Genomic DNA, 17,530 nt, shown 5'->3' on the forward strand with positions numbered 1-17,530 from the left:
CAAGTTTGGCAGTAATCAGACCTAGGTGTAGCTAGTGATAATGAACACTGATTTAAAAAAAATTCAGTTACATGAGTTTTTACATCATTATAAAGTTCTTCAATTGAGTCAGATTTTAGTCATTTTTAAGGTTTATAGTTTTAATCTAGCCAAAAGTAGGGGAGAATGGGGTAGGTTGTCACACTCATTATACCTCGCCATCGGGGAGAGCTGTATGAAACTTTACAGAATTGGGATTAGTGTTCACCCACATAATCTTTCTGGAGTAGGACTGCTGAACTTCAGGGGGAGAACTTTTTGTTTTTTATGTCAAACTGAAAATGTTCAGCTCCTCAATATTTTTCTTCTAGGCTTCTATGCAAATGGTTTACAACAAAATAACTGTTACCCTTAAAAAGTGCGAAAGGAAAGCTTGCTAATTGCTTTCTAGTTGTTGGTTGTCACGTTATCATAAATGCGTGTAACCTAATTGAGTGGTCTATTATTGAGATATTCCTTTTCATGTTCGATGCTCATTTTGTGTTAAGATGCATTAAGTTATTTGTCAACTTGTCAGTGCAATTAAAGTTTCAAATTTAGTTCATCCTTCTTGTCTTCTTTGTGACATGGGGTTGACAAACAACCCCATAGAGTGTGACAACTGAATTGGATGCTCTGAAACAATTGTTCAGTGTAAATAAATTATCTTTAAATGCTAATAAAACTAAATACATGATATTTGGAAATCGTAAAAATAATACTAAGGTAAAAGTTATGATAGATGATATGGAAAAAGAATGAGTTCATGAGATAAATTCTTAGGAGCTATCATAGATCACAAACTGTGTTGGAAACCTCATGTTAATTGCATTAAAACTAAAATATCAAAGTCAGTCGCTATATTGTATAAAACTAAAGATGTTCTTAATTTAAATTCATTACATATGTTGTATTGTTCTTTCATACTTCCATGCGTTACTTACTGTGTGGAAGTTTGGGGAAGAACATATAAAACAATCACAAATCCCATTTTTTTGCTTCAAAAGAAAGCGATCAGGCTCATAAACTGAGCTGATTATTAAGAACCAACACCCAAATTATTCATAAATCTACAGGCTCTCAGATTTTGTGAACTTGTGGATTTGAGAATAGCCTCACTGATGTACAAAGCATACAATAAGATGTTGCCAGATTGTATCCAGAGGTTGTTTCAGATTAGAGAATGTGAGTATGAACTGAGAGGGAGCTGTATGTTCACAAAAACAAAGAGCAGAACTAATGTTAAACTAAGATGTGTTTCAGTGTATGGAGTTAGTCTGTAGAATGGATTAGACGCAGAAATGAAAGAATGTCGAACATATGGTAGGATTAAAAAATTATTTAAACAAAAGATGACTGTAAAGTACAGAACTGTGGTGTGAACACACAATCTGTCTGAGATTTTGGGTAGACAAAGGGTCTATGTTCGATAAATAAGTATTTAGTTATGGTTATCATATTGTTTTATATAAATTTAAAGGAAGCTGAGTAAAAGATGAATTTGAAAAGGGTAGGTGAAATAAGCGAAGCCATCTGCCTACACCTTTTCGGTCCTGTTTTGTTATTTGTTTTGTTTATTTATTTTATTGATTGTTTGGTGTTAATGCAGAAATAGCATTAAGTCAGCATTTGTTCACTTGTAAATTTTTTTCTTTATGTGTGTAATTGAGTCTTCATGTTTAAAGTGACTGAAATAAACTAAACTAAACTAAACAACCACCCACGTGATAGGGTTGGTTGAGAATCACCCCCAACATCAGTGTTGGTGCAGTGCATTTGCACAGAATAAGCAATGTCTGTCATGTACACAAATTTACAGACATTTCTGAGGGTAAACATAAGGATACTGCATGGCTGCAATGAAAATGCACAGTGAATTTTGTAAAATTCCAACAAAAAATGCAATCTTGTGTAGATCACGTTCTGCAGATGATGTTTCCTGCATGTGTCCCATACAAACTGTTAACCAGAGTTTCCACTGGACAACATGCCCATTAGTTTTTTTGTCTACATATATATTCTTTTTAACTTTTTTTTTTTTTTTTTAGATCTGAAGCAAGCTATCCATGACTGATAAACTCATGCAATTCATTTTTCAACCACAGAGGCTCATTGTGTTTTTTAAAGATGTTTTGATTTCGTTGTTTGCCTTAAGGAATATTTAATTGGACAGGTTAATAGTGATCGGAAATATGAGGAGCGAGGGAGAAAAGCATGCAACACACAGTGCCAGAACTGGGATTCGATCCTGTAACTAGTGCATCGGTAAGGCTGTAGCCTCATATAGGGGCAACTGCTCAACTGACTGTGGCATCCTGCCACTTGTTTTTAAACTACAAGAGTTGGAGCAAAGTCCCACACAGTGTCTCAGTTGCATAAATACATTGAAGAAAATATGACTACAGATCTGTAGGGTTTTTTAAACCTACACTTTTTGATTTTATAGTATGACAAAGTTTTAAAAGTTCTGACAATATTTTAAAGCAACTGGAATGCAAGATAAACAAGGCACAGAGAGGGAACGAGATTAACATCAGCTAGTTGGAGAGAAAAGCCAAGCTCAAAAAGAAAAAGGCTGACAGATCTCATGTGGGATAATGAGAAGAAAGGATGAGATGAAAAATGTTAGCAGAGAAGTGTTTCACTTTGTTTCTTCATCCTCTGAGGAGACGCACTGCTTCTCTCTTTATGTTAACTGTTTATTCACAATTATGCAGCACAAATTAACATGCTGCTAACTCAATTATGTAATAACAGCTCAATCTCTCTTTCCTCTCTCTTTTTCTTCCTCCTCTATAAAACCCACACACACTCCTCCTACGCTCATTGAAAACAGTGCCATGCTAAATTCAGACACACGCACCAACACTGATGCCACCAAATGAGCTCTGTATACCCTCGCGCTCACTTTTACACCACCATGCACAAAGGTAATTTATTTCTCGTGCACCAACACATTAGTGTAACACAGACGCATGCATACACACATCCAGGTGCAAACACTTCCAGGCAGCGTGCCAGTGATGCAGGCAGGCTGCCAGTGTACAACACACTGGGTCGTTGTGTTGTAAATGTCAGATGTCCTGCAGTGAGAGCCAGAAAGCATCTCGCCGCTAAGTATTCTCAACTACACACAATTAAACACACTTTATACACACAGCATGGAGGACTCACAAGGGAGGAAGGAAGGAAGGAAGAAAGAAATGAGAAAGGATGAAACAGGAATACTAGGAAGCAGAAATCAGATGTTTCTAGCATTTATAGATTTTTGATTCAACATATCTATCACACAGAGAATCAGAGGAACTTCATATCCTGTGATGTATGGAGCAGCATGTATCAGGGTGTTTACTCAAGCGTAAGTATGGAGATGCAAAAGTTCTGGAGTCAGTGAAATAAGTTCTCTCTGTATGGAATAGTTTTTCCTTTAGGCAAATAAACAAAGACTATCGTTGAGATGATCTTTTGCTTTTGTCTTGACAGCGAATTTTCTTCAAAGCTCTTTTATTGAAGTAATAGTCTGTGAAATCAAACAGTTCTCCAAATGACCATATTTAAACCCAGTATCACACAGGATTTGATTCCCCTCAGGGTCTGTTGAAACTTTAGACTCTGAATGCAAAGACAAACTTTACAGAGCCTCTATTTTTACTATATGTGCTTGAATGCATCTGCCTCTTAACTCGTCTTACACAACAGCTCTACCTCCCTCATTGGTTATAAATACTGAGAGTTCTATTTTGGGACAATCTTTCACCTTAGTGCAGGCTCCAAATTAACTTTTGACTCACCAGCAAAGGTGCTATTTTAATGCCTGCAACCTGTTCCAAAAAAATGGGACAGGGTTGAAAATGGCCTTGATAAAGACCAGAGTAGATCACAACAGGCTGGCTATTTTACAAAAATGTTTTGCCTCATATTTAGATTCATGCTAGAGTGGATTAATTGCTTCTATATATGAAGTTAATTAAAAAAAAAAAAAAAGAAAAAAGGAAGTTTAGTTTAAATCTTGGCTGGAAATGTGCCCAGTCACCCCTTGTGTAATTACAAGGATTTTCTATGGATCCAAAACTAACATAACTTAAAGAGAACATTGTTGGCAGTATTTGATTGCTGGGCTCTTTGTTTGCTTTCCTTGTCAGCATTAATTCCACAGATATGTGTTTTGTCCCATAGTAATGTTTTAACAGACAGTCTGGTGGAGGCGAGGGCCAGCCCCAGTCACAGGCAAAATTGGGTTAGAGATTTCATTAGACCGCCTATTCTTTCAGAAAAGGCACAATTATCTTGAATTAAATGTCAAATTTAACTACATAGGCATTTTATTCATTGTCTCTGGAATTACACTGTGTTTTGCAGGGACATAAAGCTCACTTTATTGTGTCTTTATGTCTCACATCCATACAAATGCTCATTTTTACATTCAATCAAATGACAATGTAATTTACAGGCCCATTTTAGCTAAAAAAAAAAAAAAAAAAACAACAGCTCTGTCCTCAATGCAGAGGTATTAGAGATTTGTTGCCACATATCAGCTCTATATAGTTTGTAGGGCTACACAAAGAAAACCCAATATTTGTTGTTATTTCAATTTGATCATTGGCAATAAACACGTGCACTCTTAAATATTTATTTATTTTGGATGTATTTGCACACTGCAAGTCTTTCTATAATCACGCCTTATTAGTGCATTCATGCATCTATATCATGAGAGTTTCCAGGCAATAGTAAGATCACATTTGTACTCCACTGTGTACTTTTCTGCTGCGTTCTGCTGCAGTATTAATATTTCCCCTACAGGGATAATTATCCTTTATGTGATCTCTGAGTATCAGATATTTCAGTTGAATTGTTTTCATTCAGAGTTCATGAACCGAGTCGTTCTCATAAAAGGTAAAAGCTTCAAAAGCAGAAAGATGAGGAGATTTTTTTCTGATTATAGGAAGGGAAAAAGGATGATGATGAAAGATAAACAAAGCGGGTGAAGAGAAGGAAAGTCAGAGATACTGAGCGGAGTATCCAGAGCTGTCAGGAGAGCCAGTCTCTCCGGTGACAACTCATTCAGAGCGTTCCCACAGTAACCAGACAAAGTTCAGCAAGTACAATGTAATATCACAAGTCAGTAATTTCTCTGTAGCGATGTGTGCTTGAGTGTATGTCTGTGTGCTGCTTTATTCAACCTCATGTGACAAACTCCTCTGACGACAATAAAATCATTTGATACATACTGTGCATTCAATACTGTGCAAGTTGCCAGTAACAAATGTGATTTGCTGTTGTATTTATCCACTTATGGACCTATTTATAAACAGTTTGGCACTTTCAGTATCCCCTTGGTTTATATAAGAATGGTCCTGTAAGTGAAGACAAAAATCAGGCTGTTTTTACCTGTGATAGGCTGGAGAAGCCAAGGTTGCGGCAGCCGTTGCAGGGGGTAAGGGCCTCCCAGAATCCTGTGGGGCCACAGCTCTTGTCTGCCTCATCTTCTTCCAAAGCTGGGGCAAGAGGTGGGGTTGGCCGCTGAAAGGACAGACATGTAAAAGAGACATCATGTTAGCAAATTTGAAGAAAAAAATATCCTGCACATCATAAAACAACGTAAAACACAAGGTAGAAGAAATCATCACATAGTTAGGTACACAGTTCAGTAGACACTAGAGTGCTACATTTGTTTGGTTATGCAAAGCTTGCAGGAACAAGCAGCTTTAATGGCAAATCTGACATTTGGGTGGCTTTCTCACTCACAAAGAAGAGAGAAACTGACAATAATAGGAAAAAGGGAAACTAGCTTAAACATGAGGAAAGTTCTGATTCACAACAGACACAAATAGCAAGTCAAAATGAGACTTCACATCTCCTCTGTTCTTCCTTATCAAAGTCTTTAAAGAAAAGCACTTCTCTCCGAAGTGTCAGCTCACCCTGTTTGTATACATAGTGAACCTCTGACCCAGCAACACCATAAATGCTCAAATCACACACTGAGACACCGATATTACACTGTTGGGGGTCAGGGAAAGTGTAAAAGGGGAGAGAGAGTGAGACTCTGCCTTTATTAAACAGCTGAGTCAGGATCTGGACAGAAAAAGGGCTGTTCTTTAAAGCTGTTTTCAGCATAAGCAAGCTCTAAAACCCACTGTATGACACAGTTAGCTTCCATGCTGGTGACATTTTGCTCAGCAGCCAGAGTCAGATGTTTCTCTCAGGAGGAAGAGACAGAATAAAGCATTCACCAGGTGGAAACAATCACTGTAGTGGCCCTGCAGTGCAATACTAAATTTCAATTTTTGAAACACCTTTACAAAGTTCAAAACAAATTTACATTCTGATTTCATTAAAAAATTGCAAAAAACAAAACAGTTTCACAAATGACGGAAAAAAAAAATCCAAAGAAATTTGCAAACAGTTTTACAAATGATTAAAAAACATGACATTTTACAAAACAAATATATAAAACACAAAACACTTTGAACAACTGACAAAAAAAAACCTTACAAACATGTAATACTTTTACAAATAATGAAAAAAAATACATTCTACAAAACAAAGTTACGAAACAAGTAACTTACAAATTACCAAAATCAAATTTAGTTTTCTCCGACAAAATTAGATGTGTTTTTCTTGACCTTAAATTTAAACACATGACTTTTTAACTTTCATCTTCCCCTGGTCATTTTACTGATGCTGAAGACACCTCAGGCAGCTCTAAAATCAGGATTCAGATTTCATAAAGACACTCTGTAAAAGTCTGAGAACAGTAAATCTATATCTATACATCACAGAGAACATTTTCTTGAATTTTGATTATCATCGATGCATGGTTTTAATTTTACTCTGAGGGAAAAAAGCCTGGTGGAAGTGTTACTCATCTGGATGCCACAATTTGTTAAAGGAAAAAGGTGCAAGAAGAGCACAACAACTTTAGCGCACACACAGTGTCCTTTCCTGGGGCACTTTGGCTCCCAGGAGGCAGGTGTGTGAACGAGCTTTGTGTCAGGAGGTGTCAGAGGGCGGACATAGCCCACCTGATGTCCCAGTGAACCATATGATGCAGCAGATTACAAAGAGCGAGAGAGGGAGATATCACTGCAGGGTCTGGCTTTTTTGTCTTTGGTAGACACAGACGGAGAAGAGTGAGGCAAGAAAATCTGACACAAAGAGCAAAAGATAGAGATACAGAGACAGAGGGTTAACAAGGAAACTTTGAAGACTTTGTAATGATGAAAGTGCTAGAATAGGCTGAAAAAAGAGGAAAATTATAGGAAAAAAACAAAGAGAAGAGAACAGGACAGACAAGGAGAGCAAAAGGACATCAGCAGGAATGAAGATTGAGGCAGAAAATGAGGCTGAAATCAAAAGGTCACCATCACTCCAGATTGCACGAGGTTCTTCTGGAATATTGATTGATGCAAAGCAGACTGCAGTGCTCACTTACACAGACTGCACTATATGAATAGACAACAGGATGATACAGTATTTACAATTACACCAAACATTAGCTTGAGGGGAATGTTGCCTTTTGGGGGAATTTCTTCTACTCAAGTAGATTTTGCAAATTAGCTTAGTTTATTTATTCTAAGACAATAAATCTGATTAAGACTGTGACCCAAAGAGACTCTACTGCAGTAAAATCACACAGAAATTGTTTAATAAGCAGAGAAAGTTGGAGTCATTTTCACCCAGCTTCCATCTGCACACATTAAAAAGATTTTGAAGAATTTGTTAACAACAGCTGACAGTGAATGTAAATCTCTGGTGAAGAAAGAAAGAAAACATGACAGATTGGATGCATAGGTGGCAGTGTTGGTCTGTATGGACTTAAATGTCTCCATAAACAAACAGATTACCATGAAATAAAGTGAATAAAGTGGGAAAAAGCTACTGACCTTTCCTTTCTACCTTCTAGCTTTATTTCACATTTAGTAGATCACTAAAGAAAATCATCCTCCTTGAAATTAGTGGCTAGATGCCCCGAGCAGCAGTTTAACAAATGAGGTATATATCAAACATTGGCCATCCTTAAATAATGTGGAATAAACAGATACTAGAAGTGACTATTTTTCTGTGTCCAGTCATTTTAATGCTGCCATCTGGTAAACTAACTGCTGAATCTAATAAGAGGCTTTTTCCACAACAAAAGAACTGATGCAAATAACATTGGTGTTGGTATTATCATTGGCTAAATTGATATTTCAAACAACAAATTAGTATCGGCCAATACCATATTGACCCTTATTTTCACAAATGGTGTATCACTGGTTTTCATAAAGCCATCATTAGTATCTGTTTTGATACCAAAAACCCAACAAAAATATGAGGAATTTCTTGTTTTTACGGACAAAAAATAGAAGGCAAACTCTTGTACACTCACTAACTGCACAAAAAATAAGCAGTATTTTGTGCAGTGTAGATAGTGTGCAGGGTTTGTTTGCAATATCTGATGGCTTTGTTCCTCTCATACGCAATTATCTTGTAAATAGTTCGAGCACATGGTATCAAAAAAAAAGTACCAAGAACTGTCAAAGCATCAAGAATTTGAACCACTCCAATAGTGGCACTATTGCATGAATAAATTAATTACAACAACTGTTGATGACATCACATCTTAAAGGTGTGTGACATATGACAGTCTGATTCTAGGTTTCTAGAATATGGCAGAGTCCATGGAGAGGACCCTCCCTATGTATGAAGAAAAGGCTTATTCAGAGAATTTCATATATTCAGGTGATTAAACTCTTCATTAAGAATGCCTGCTAGGTTTCATTTTATCCAAGAATCTGTTTAATCATGGGGGCTGCACGGCGGCGCAGGGGTTAGCACTGTTGCCTCACAGCAAGAAGATTCCTGCTCAGGTGCTTTCTGTTGCATGCGTGGGTTCTCTCCAGTAACTCTGCCTTCCTCCCACCACCAAAGACATGCTAAGTTAATTGGTGCCTCTAAATTGGCCTTAGGTATAAGTGTGAGAGTGCTTGGTTGTTTGTCTCTGTATGTAAGCCCTGCGATTGACTGGCAGCCAGTCCAGGGTGCTGCTTCTCACCCAATGACAGCTTGGGTAGGCTCTAGCCCCAGCAACCCAAAACAGGATAAGCGGTATAAAAATGGAAGGATGGATTAATCATAAACTGATTTGAATTTCATGTCAAAATTCTGAAACTGTGCTGAAATCATGTCGTGAAACCAGAATCCTGACACATATTTTATCTTGATTTATATGTACTGTTGCATTACAACTTTACAGACATTTCCAACCTGCAAAAAAAAAAGACTAAATATTTTCATATTTCTGTACTGATTTGGCAGAAAATTAATCCGCAGGCAGCCCAGCACTGCTTACAGGCTGCCACAAATGTAATTGCTGCTTAGTGTTTCACTGTAAACCACTATACCTGTCTGAGGTTTTGATTGTACACTGAAAAGAATGAGCAATTTGAGAGCATCGCCTTGAGCTGAGGGACCCTGTGATTAGCATTTTTTCAATCTATTTTCCAATTAAACTGTCATTTAATTAAGCAGTTTTATAGACTGAATATTGAAGGTAATCTTAAGTGGCGGGCTGCATTGTGCTGCAGTGGTTAATGCTGTCACCTCACTTCCTGGTCAGACTGGGCTTTTCTGCGTGGGGTTTGCATGTTGTCCACTTGTACGGGTGGGTGCTCTGGTTTAATCCAGTTGCTTTAAGACATGCAAACTGGGCTCACTCTAAAGTGCCTGTTGGTCTATCTCTGTGTCTATGTCAGCCCTGTGATTGACTGGCGACCAGTCCAGGATGTGTACCCTAGCTCTCCCAGTGACAGCTCCTGTGACTCAAATGGGACATGAGGAGAGATAATGTATGAATTGATGGATGGATCTTTAGTGGTAGGTTTTGTGAATTAAAATAATCAGAAATACTACTATTGTACCAGTATCATGATGTTCTTTCAGAGATAAATAATGGTTCAACTCTCTGATCACACACGCAGGTTGTACTAATTTAAAAACAGCACTCACAGATATGCTCATGTGTTATTACTTGATTTACACACAATGAGTACCGAGGTATGTGGGAAGCATAATTCTTCCTGTGTGCCATCATCGGGTTTTGTCATGTTTTATTCATGCATAACAGACACATGGAGTAACATACTAATGACAGTGGCCACATGTACACACAGCAGCCTGCAGGCACACATACACAGTGAATGTCTGTAATAGAATACAAATTGGTACTTATGGAGTGAAAGAGAGAGGGAGAAGATGGATTGAGATAATTACAGGCTGAGTGAGCAGAGGTGTGTGTGTGTGTGTTCAGTCTTTGTGTGTGTGTCACGCCTGCTGCACTGTACATAAACATATCTCTGCTCTGCTTTCATATCGAGCTTGTTCTCAGGAATGAAGGAGATGATGAGCTATTGATCGATGTCACAATATTTCTTCTCTTGAGCAGAGTGTGAGTTGGAAGGAGAGAAACAGAGAGGAAAATAGAGAGGGACAATCATGTTTCCTTTCAGTATGTGGTCTAAAGACTCAGGAAGGGGTCAGGTGATAGAACACCTCTCTGTCCTGCTGCGTCTCACTTTCTGCACGCTGGAATTGAAAAGCCTCTTTGTCATGCTGTGTTGGCTGGAAGAAATAAACTGCAGCTGTGATTCTCTGGTCATCCAACACTCATAAAACTCACTTATTTCATATTTGAAGGGGATTTCAAAACAAAAAGGTCTAATCAGTTTTTATTTTCTGTGTCTGATAGAGACTGGAGAGAGAAAGGATGAAGGGGCTGACAATATTTTGATATAAACACATCAAATAAAAGAACAGGATCAAGAAAACAGAGTCTGCAGGCTGTGAACGCATGTTTGAGCACAAATAATTATTTGACAAATTCAGGCAACAACAAACACAGGCTGCTTTTAATGAGCAACAACAAGTGAATACTCAGTTGAAAAAACACCTCAGTGGCATCAGTTTATCTGATACTGCCCTCTGTTGGCAATATGGAGCGTGTGCATGCATGCATCTCAGCCAAAAATGTTTGCTTCCACATTCTCACAGTGCACCAATCTCAGACATGAACGGACTCTTTGATGTATCACAAAACATCAAAGATAATTAACATAACACATAACATGGAGAGGAAAATCTTCTAATTTGATACAATGGGGAGTAGTTTTCAGCGTATCGCAGCACAAACAGATGCTCTGTTTTGTTTCTGCAAAGTTAATTAAATACCACAGTTTTGCATGCATACAGCTGAATATCAAAAGATTAAGATGGATGCCAGCTTAGCCCAGTTGGTAGAGCTCAGCAGAAACCCAAACAGTGGTTGCAGATTATAAACCTTGATCTTGGTTCTCTTTGGTGCATGGCTTCTCAGATTCTCTCTAACCATTTTATCTGCACCTCTCCAATAAAAAAGCAACCGGAAATAAGCTTAAAAAATGTATTCTTTGTTTTCCCAAAGTATTACTGAAATACAATTTACAGTCAAATAGTTCTGCAATTCAAGGTTGAATAGCAAATACACATCAAAGTCCAAGCGGATATTAGCAGGCACAAATAATCTGAGTATTTGCACTATCAGTAAGTAGTTTTCTTCAGATGTTAATTCAGAAGAAACTATATTTCTTCAGTGTCTTTACAACTCAAAAGAAAACAACCAAAATATCCTTACTTCATGTAAAACTACAGAACACACCGAACTTTATTTATGGCTGCAATAATCATTTTGATTAAAATGTAAGAACATTAAAAAAGGGTAATATGTTAAATTTTTGCACTGAGATTTCTATATTAATTGTAAAATAACAGCTCCTTTATTATATATAATCTCCTTTTAGTTGTGGACTTATTTGTTTCATTTACTATCTTATTCAGATTTATTTGACAAGGAAAACCTCACTGAGATTAAGAATCTCAATTACAAGGGTGTCCTAGCCAAGAAAGGCAGCAGCACAGTTAACAAAGACAAACATTAGAAAAACAGAGCAATAAGAATCTCACACACACAAAAAAAATCCTGAGTCACAGACCAGAAAGTCACCAGTCAAAACCTCACTGAGATTAAGAATCTCAATTACAAGGGTGTCCTAGCCAAGAAAGGCAGCAGCACAGTTAACAAAGACAAACATTAGAAAAACAGAGCAATAAGAATCTCACACACACAAAAAAAATCCTGAGTCACAGACCAGAAAGTCACCAGTCAAAACATCTACAACCCGATGCATCTTCCTCTGATGTCTTCAGTCTACCTTTCAAAAGATTTAGAGACCAGCTCCTTAAGACATACGGTTTCCTGTAGCAGATTCCAGGCTGCAGGAGCGGCGTACCTGCAACTCCTTTTAACTATTTAAGACAGACTTTGGGAACAGATAACAAAATTAAATTTTGTGACTAAGTCACAGAGCAAGGTTGCTCTTTCTGTTTGCAAAGCCTGACAAATTAAATAGTGGTCATGGTCGGTGTCAAGGCCACTATGACCCACATGAAATGCTTATCATTACCCTGGAAATCTGGATGTCACATCAAAGACCGCTACAAAAGAAAGAGCACGACCTGCTACTGGAAGCTACCATTCTGTTCAATCTCATTCATGTTTAGTGGTGCCTATATGTGACAGACAACGATTACTCACTGTCAAAAGCTGCACACTTTGTCACCCAAGCCCACCCCTTGCTTCATTCAAACTCCATTCCCCCCACCAACATTTCAGCATTACAAAGCACTGCCTAATCCAGTAGAGCCCAAACTCAGCTGTTTATTTGTTTTTTTGAATTGATGACTAAGTTCACTTCAGTAAGGAACACTCCCCTCATGCATACAGTTTTACTTGGTGGAGAAGGCTCTGCTCAGAAGAGGCTCCCTGGGTTAGTCAAGAAGCATGCTTTAACCATCCAGGGAGTGCATAGCTAGAAATCCCCCAATATGAGGGTGCAACAAGCTATATGCTATAAAGGAGGAGGCTGGGGTAGAGGAGGTTAAGCTTTGTCAGCAGCAGCGTTGTGCATCAGCATTAAGCAATGAGGGATTAGCGAGAAGGTATTCATATTTAAATGGGCCGCTGTATTGAGAGAAAGAGCTGTGATTGGCTATGGGAGCTGGGAGGTGATATCTATAAAATAAAAACTGCTTATACACATCTCATGTCTCGCATTACCTAATGCTGAGCTTCATGAGATGTGTATAAAAAGTTTTTATTTCAAATGAATTTCACCAAACAAGGGAGGAAATCTATCAAGATTGTCCTTAATAATGCTGCAAGTGATCCCAGAATACCTTGTAGTGCTTGCATGCAAACCAAGAAGACGACTTTTAACGCTTTCCTCTAGACCGATATGGGATTTTTGGGGCTGATGCCGATACCGATACTGGGGGCTAAAAAAAGTCGATATCCAATATATCGGCCGATGTCCGATATATTGGCCAATAACTGATATATCGGCCAATATATGAAACAAGAACATTTACACTGTACATGAACACAAATTCTTATATTTATATTATCTTAATTTATTTCACAAAGATGCAACTTAGATGCAACTTAAAACCCTATATAATAGTCTTGGATAATGGTGGACATGTGAATTCACAGTTGCATTTATCATTGTTTTTTCTTAACTCCTGCGTTTCTACTGCTCTAAGCAGTAGAGTTGCAACTGGTCTACTACAACTCCCAAAATGCTTTGCATGTCAAACAAATATGGCTGCCCACACAAGTAAGTCAAAGTACATGATCAAAAATGGATTAAAAATGGATAAAAAGCACTTATTATCGGATGTAACGTTGTGGATTTAATCTCCAAAGACCCCGAAAAGTCACTAAAGTTCCAGGCTCACTACAACGGCGTCCTTTAGAGCTACGGAGACATTGATGGTTGCAAACGAATGGCAAAATGGTCCAGTCAGCTTTCAGAGGAAAAAAAGAGCAAGTTTCTATGACTTATGGTTCGAAAGTTATCAACGTTTTTATCAACTGTGTCACGTATTGTTGTACAGGACAACACTGTCCTCAGGGACTCCGGAAAGTCAGCCAAGTTCCGGGCTCACTAGAAAACGTTCTGTAAGAGCTATGAATGCTTGGAAGACATGATTAGAAAGGCACAATGGATCCATGCCACATGAGCTCTAAGGGTTAATATATCGGCTACATATTGACCGATGTTGATTAATCTGTGATACGCTATAATCGGCCCGATTAATCGGCCCACCGATCAATCGGTTGGGCTCTACTTTCCTCTTCCTATGTGAAATTCATCCATTATACAAAAAAGTGGTTTACTGTAAGCAAAAAAACCTTATTGTTTTTTTTTTTTCAGTAGAGTCCTCAATTCAAAAAAAGAAGTGAACAGCAGCGTTGGGCAGAGCTGCACATCTCTCCTCATCATCTGTTGTTACTGGTGTGATTGAGAACCCTCTGGTAGCTGTGCATGTAAGGAAAACAACCTTCACATTTAGATATTAGTGTGCATGCAAAAGAAAAAAAAAAGCTGACAGATCCCTAGATGAGGTCTAAGTTGGTTGCCTAGCATTAGTTATGATAGATATATATTGCCAAGCAGATAAAGACATTTGAATTTTGCACAGATCTCACCCTGTGCCTTGGACTGATTTTTAAAGCAGGCTTTACATTTGTGAGCGAGTTCATATTTTATTCAAGCAGTAACCCTTCAGAAGACGGAATAAAAAATAGGTTCACCAGTAGTTCATTCCCACTAGCAGCAGATCATGCTAACATATAAAAAGTTTAAGCCCTGATCTTGTGTTAAAACTGGGCTCCCTACCTTGCTGCTGACTCGAGTCAGGGTGCCGTTGGGCCGATCTGGTCGCTCCTCATCAGACAGCCGCCCGCTGCCAAAGCTGTCCATGGAGTGAGAGGAGATGGTGTGGCAGAGCTCCTCGAAGGAGTAATCCCTGTCCCGGCACTTTTTGATCTCATGGAGCAGCTTGGACAGCTCGCTTGTCACAGCGTCATCTAGGGAGGGGGGGCAGACATGAGAGGGAAAAAGTCAGAAATTCACCCAAAGCTGCTTAAAGCATCAGTTTGAAGCCGGCACAGAAATGTTTGGGTTTCTTTTTCATTTGTGAACCACAGAAACAGACAGAAATAGACAGAAAAATGTGCAATATCTTTTTTCCAACATCCTTTTAACCTGAATAATCCAAAGAATCTACCTTTTGTTCTACAGTACACACAGAACTAAAGCTTCCTAACGCTCCTCTGTCTCCTTTTTGCTGCTGACGTGTTCAAAGTTGAGCTCAGGAACACTCAGATGGGCATACTGTGCTAATCACTTTCTCCCATTCCCTCCAACTGACTCACAGGTAATTAAGGTATCTGCTGACAGTCAGTGAGAGAGGAGGGAATCAGCAGGAACTCAGCTAGATGCACTGTCATATTTCTAACACAGGGGGCAGCGCTGGACAGGGAAAACAAACAGCTGTTTGAAGGGGCAGTGACTGCTTTTCTCCACTTAGGGAGCTGCTCTCCATGCCAGGATACATACTGTACTTTTTCAACCAGTTTTGCAAATATAAATACTTAATTAAAGAGTGGATTTTTACTTGAGAGAACAAACATAAATGCATAAAAACCATGTTAAAATGTATTTTGGATGATGATTTTGCCTTGGTTTACTTGTATGTATAATAAGTTTATTTTGGTGGTTTGAGATTTTATATAATACTTAGATACAATAGTTAGGCCATGCAAAATGTATGATCTTCCCTCATCAGTCTGCATGTAACTTCTCTGTTTTATGGCCCCTTTCTTACCATCATTACTTTTGTGAACAAGAACATGTCAGACAAAAAAAAAAGACCAATTAATTTCCCATTTGCACCCTTATAATCTTACTTTTACTCAGCAGTATGTGTCCCATTAACATGGGAAATCCATAAAGTTCAAGGTAAGGTATTTCATGCCCATGATGAGATAGTGCCTTGTGCACATGAGACAGTTTCTTATTATCAAAAGGGGAGCCAGGAGGTGGTTTACATGACTTAAGCAGAGATTGTCCTCTCAAAAGCCCTGAATCTTTCAGATTATTCAAAAATATTTATAATAGATAAATGCAAAAATATATTTATTGAACAAACTGTCCCCTGCTGATTGCCCCATGGAAATGATTAAATATAAACTTTTTCATCATTTTCATGAACAAATCTGTCTCAGAAATCACACATTTTGCTTATAAGTTCTTTTCATAATCACTAGTTCTTGTAATAAACTTTTACAGTGATTTTCTACCCTACATTTGTTATGTAATTCTAAAAACTCTGCATCAGCCCATTTTTGCCCATTTTACACCTCTGGCTTTGCCTCTGGTCATAATCTAATATTGTGTTAGCACCACAAAAAGTTTCTGCCATTCTGTCTCATAAGTTGTCCTTACGGCCTTTTGCCATCTTAAGATGATCTGGCTGCAGTAGGGCTGGGCAATTCATCGAAAATTAGATAAAATCACAATTTGGCCTGCTGCAGCTTTCAAATCACAGAAGAATATTTCTTTAACCTGAAATTTGTGTCAAAATACCTGTTTAAAACTTTTTTACGGCTGAGATGTTATGCATTGAATATCATGCAAACATCCACAGGCATTTTTTTAGAGCAGTCTACAAAAATCCTACTTTTTTGTATGTTTTTCTTATTAAATATGATAATGACATCAAAATTATAACTACCGTCAATACATCAATTCCTATCCAATTTGTAATATGAGTCAAAATCATCACAATTGGATATTTTTCAAAATTATTCAGCTCCAGTTTTATTTAATATTGTGTTGGTTATAATATAGAATGATTTATTGCTTGTGTTTGTTGGTTTAAAAAAAACATTATATAAGAAACTTAAGAAATAGTCGCATATCAAACTGAATTGCAATACTGGGGGAAATATTGCAATTAGATTATTTTCCCAAATCGTTCAGCCCGAGGCAACCCTGACCTCTACAATTGGGCAACCTCGACCATGGGGAAGGAAGTGACATACAATACCCAGAATGAATGAACCAGAATGACGTACTGACTGATGTATATTTTCTGCTCACAGTCAGAGGTTACAGTAAGTGTTTTTTTTTGTTTGTTTTTTTGTTTTTTGTTTTTTTACAACAGCAGAATTTTATAAATAAAAACTGAAATGTACTAAGGGGGATAACCTTAAATCCAACACACCAGAAACTAAGGAAAACCAAAGAGAGTTAGGGTTAGGCACCCAAACCATTAAGGTTAGGGTTGGGGTAAGGGGGAGGGGGAGGGGGATAAAATAAAAAATAACACACTGAAAACTAAAGAATTAACCCAACAAGGGTTAGTGCATCACTTCCTGCCTCACAGTCGAGGTTGCCCCACCACAGAGGTCTGCAGCTGAAGAGTTGCATGTCTCCATGAATTACTTTCTTGTAAGCATGGAAAATCTTCTTGTGGGTACTGGTTGGTTTGAGGGGTGTACCAGAAATGTTATCTTTTTTTCAGCCCATGTACCCTTTCGGGGCTCTGTAACTCCCCGAAAAAAGCAAAAATTACATGCTAAATGAATTAA

General features: G+C 38.0%; 1 protein-coding gene across 3 annotated transcripts in view; it reads right to left on the bottom strand.

Moving 5' to 3' along the window:
* anks1b (ankyrin repeat and sterile alpha motif domain containing 1B) overlaps window positions 1-17,530 on the bottom strand; it is a 360,504-nt gene that overhangs the window by 185,781 nt on the left and 157,193 nt on the right. For all 3 annotated transcript variants that reach the window (XM_041780709.1, XM_041780708.1, XM_041780710.1), the window contains 2 exons: window positions 14,772-14,962; window positions 5,407-5,538 (listed from right to left, as the gene is read on the bottom strand). In XM_041780709.1, the coding sequence (XP_041636643.1) occupies window positions 5,407-5,538; window positions 14,772-14,962 (323 nt within the window). The remainder of the gene's footprint in view (window positions 1-5,406; window positions 5,539-14,771; window positions 14,963-17,530) is intronic.

Source organism: Cheilinus undulatus, linkage group 23, assembly GCF_018320785.1.
Source record: "Cheilinus undulatus linkage group 23, ASM1832078v1, whole genome shotgun sequence".
NCBI lineage: Eukaryota > Metazoa > Chordata > Actinopteri > Labriformes > Labridae > Cheilinus > Cheilinus undulatus.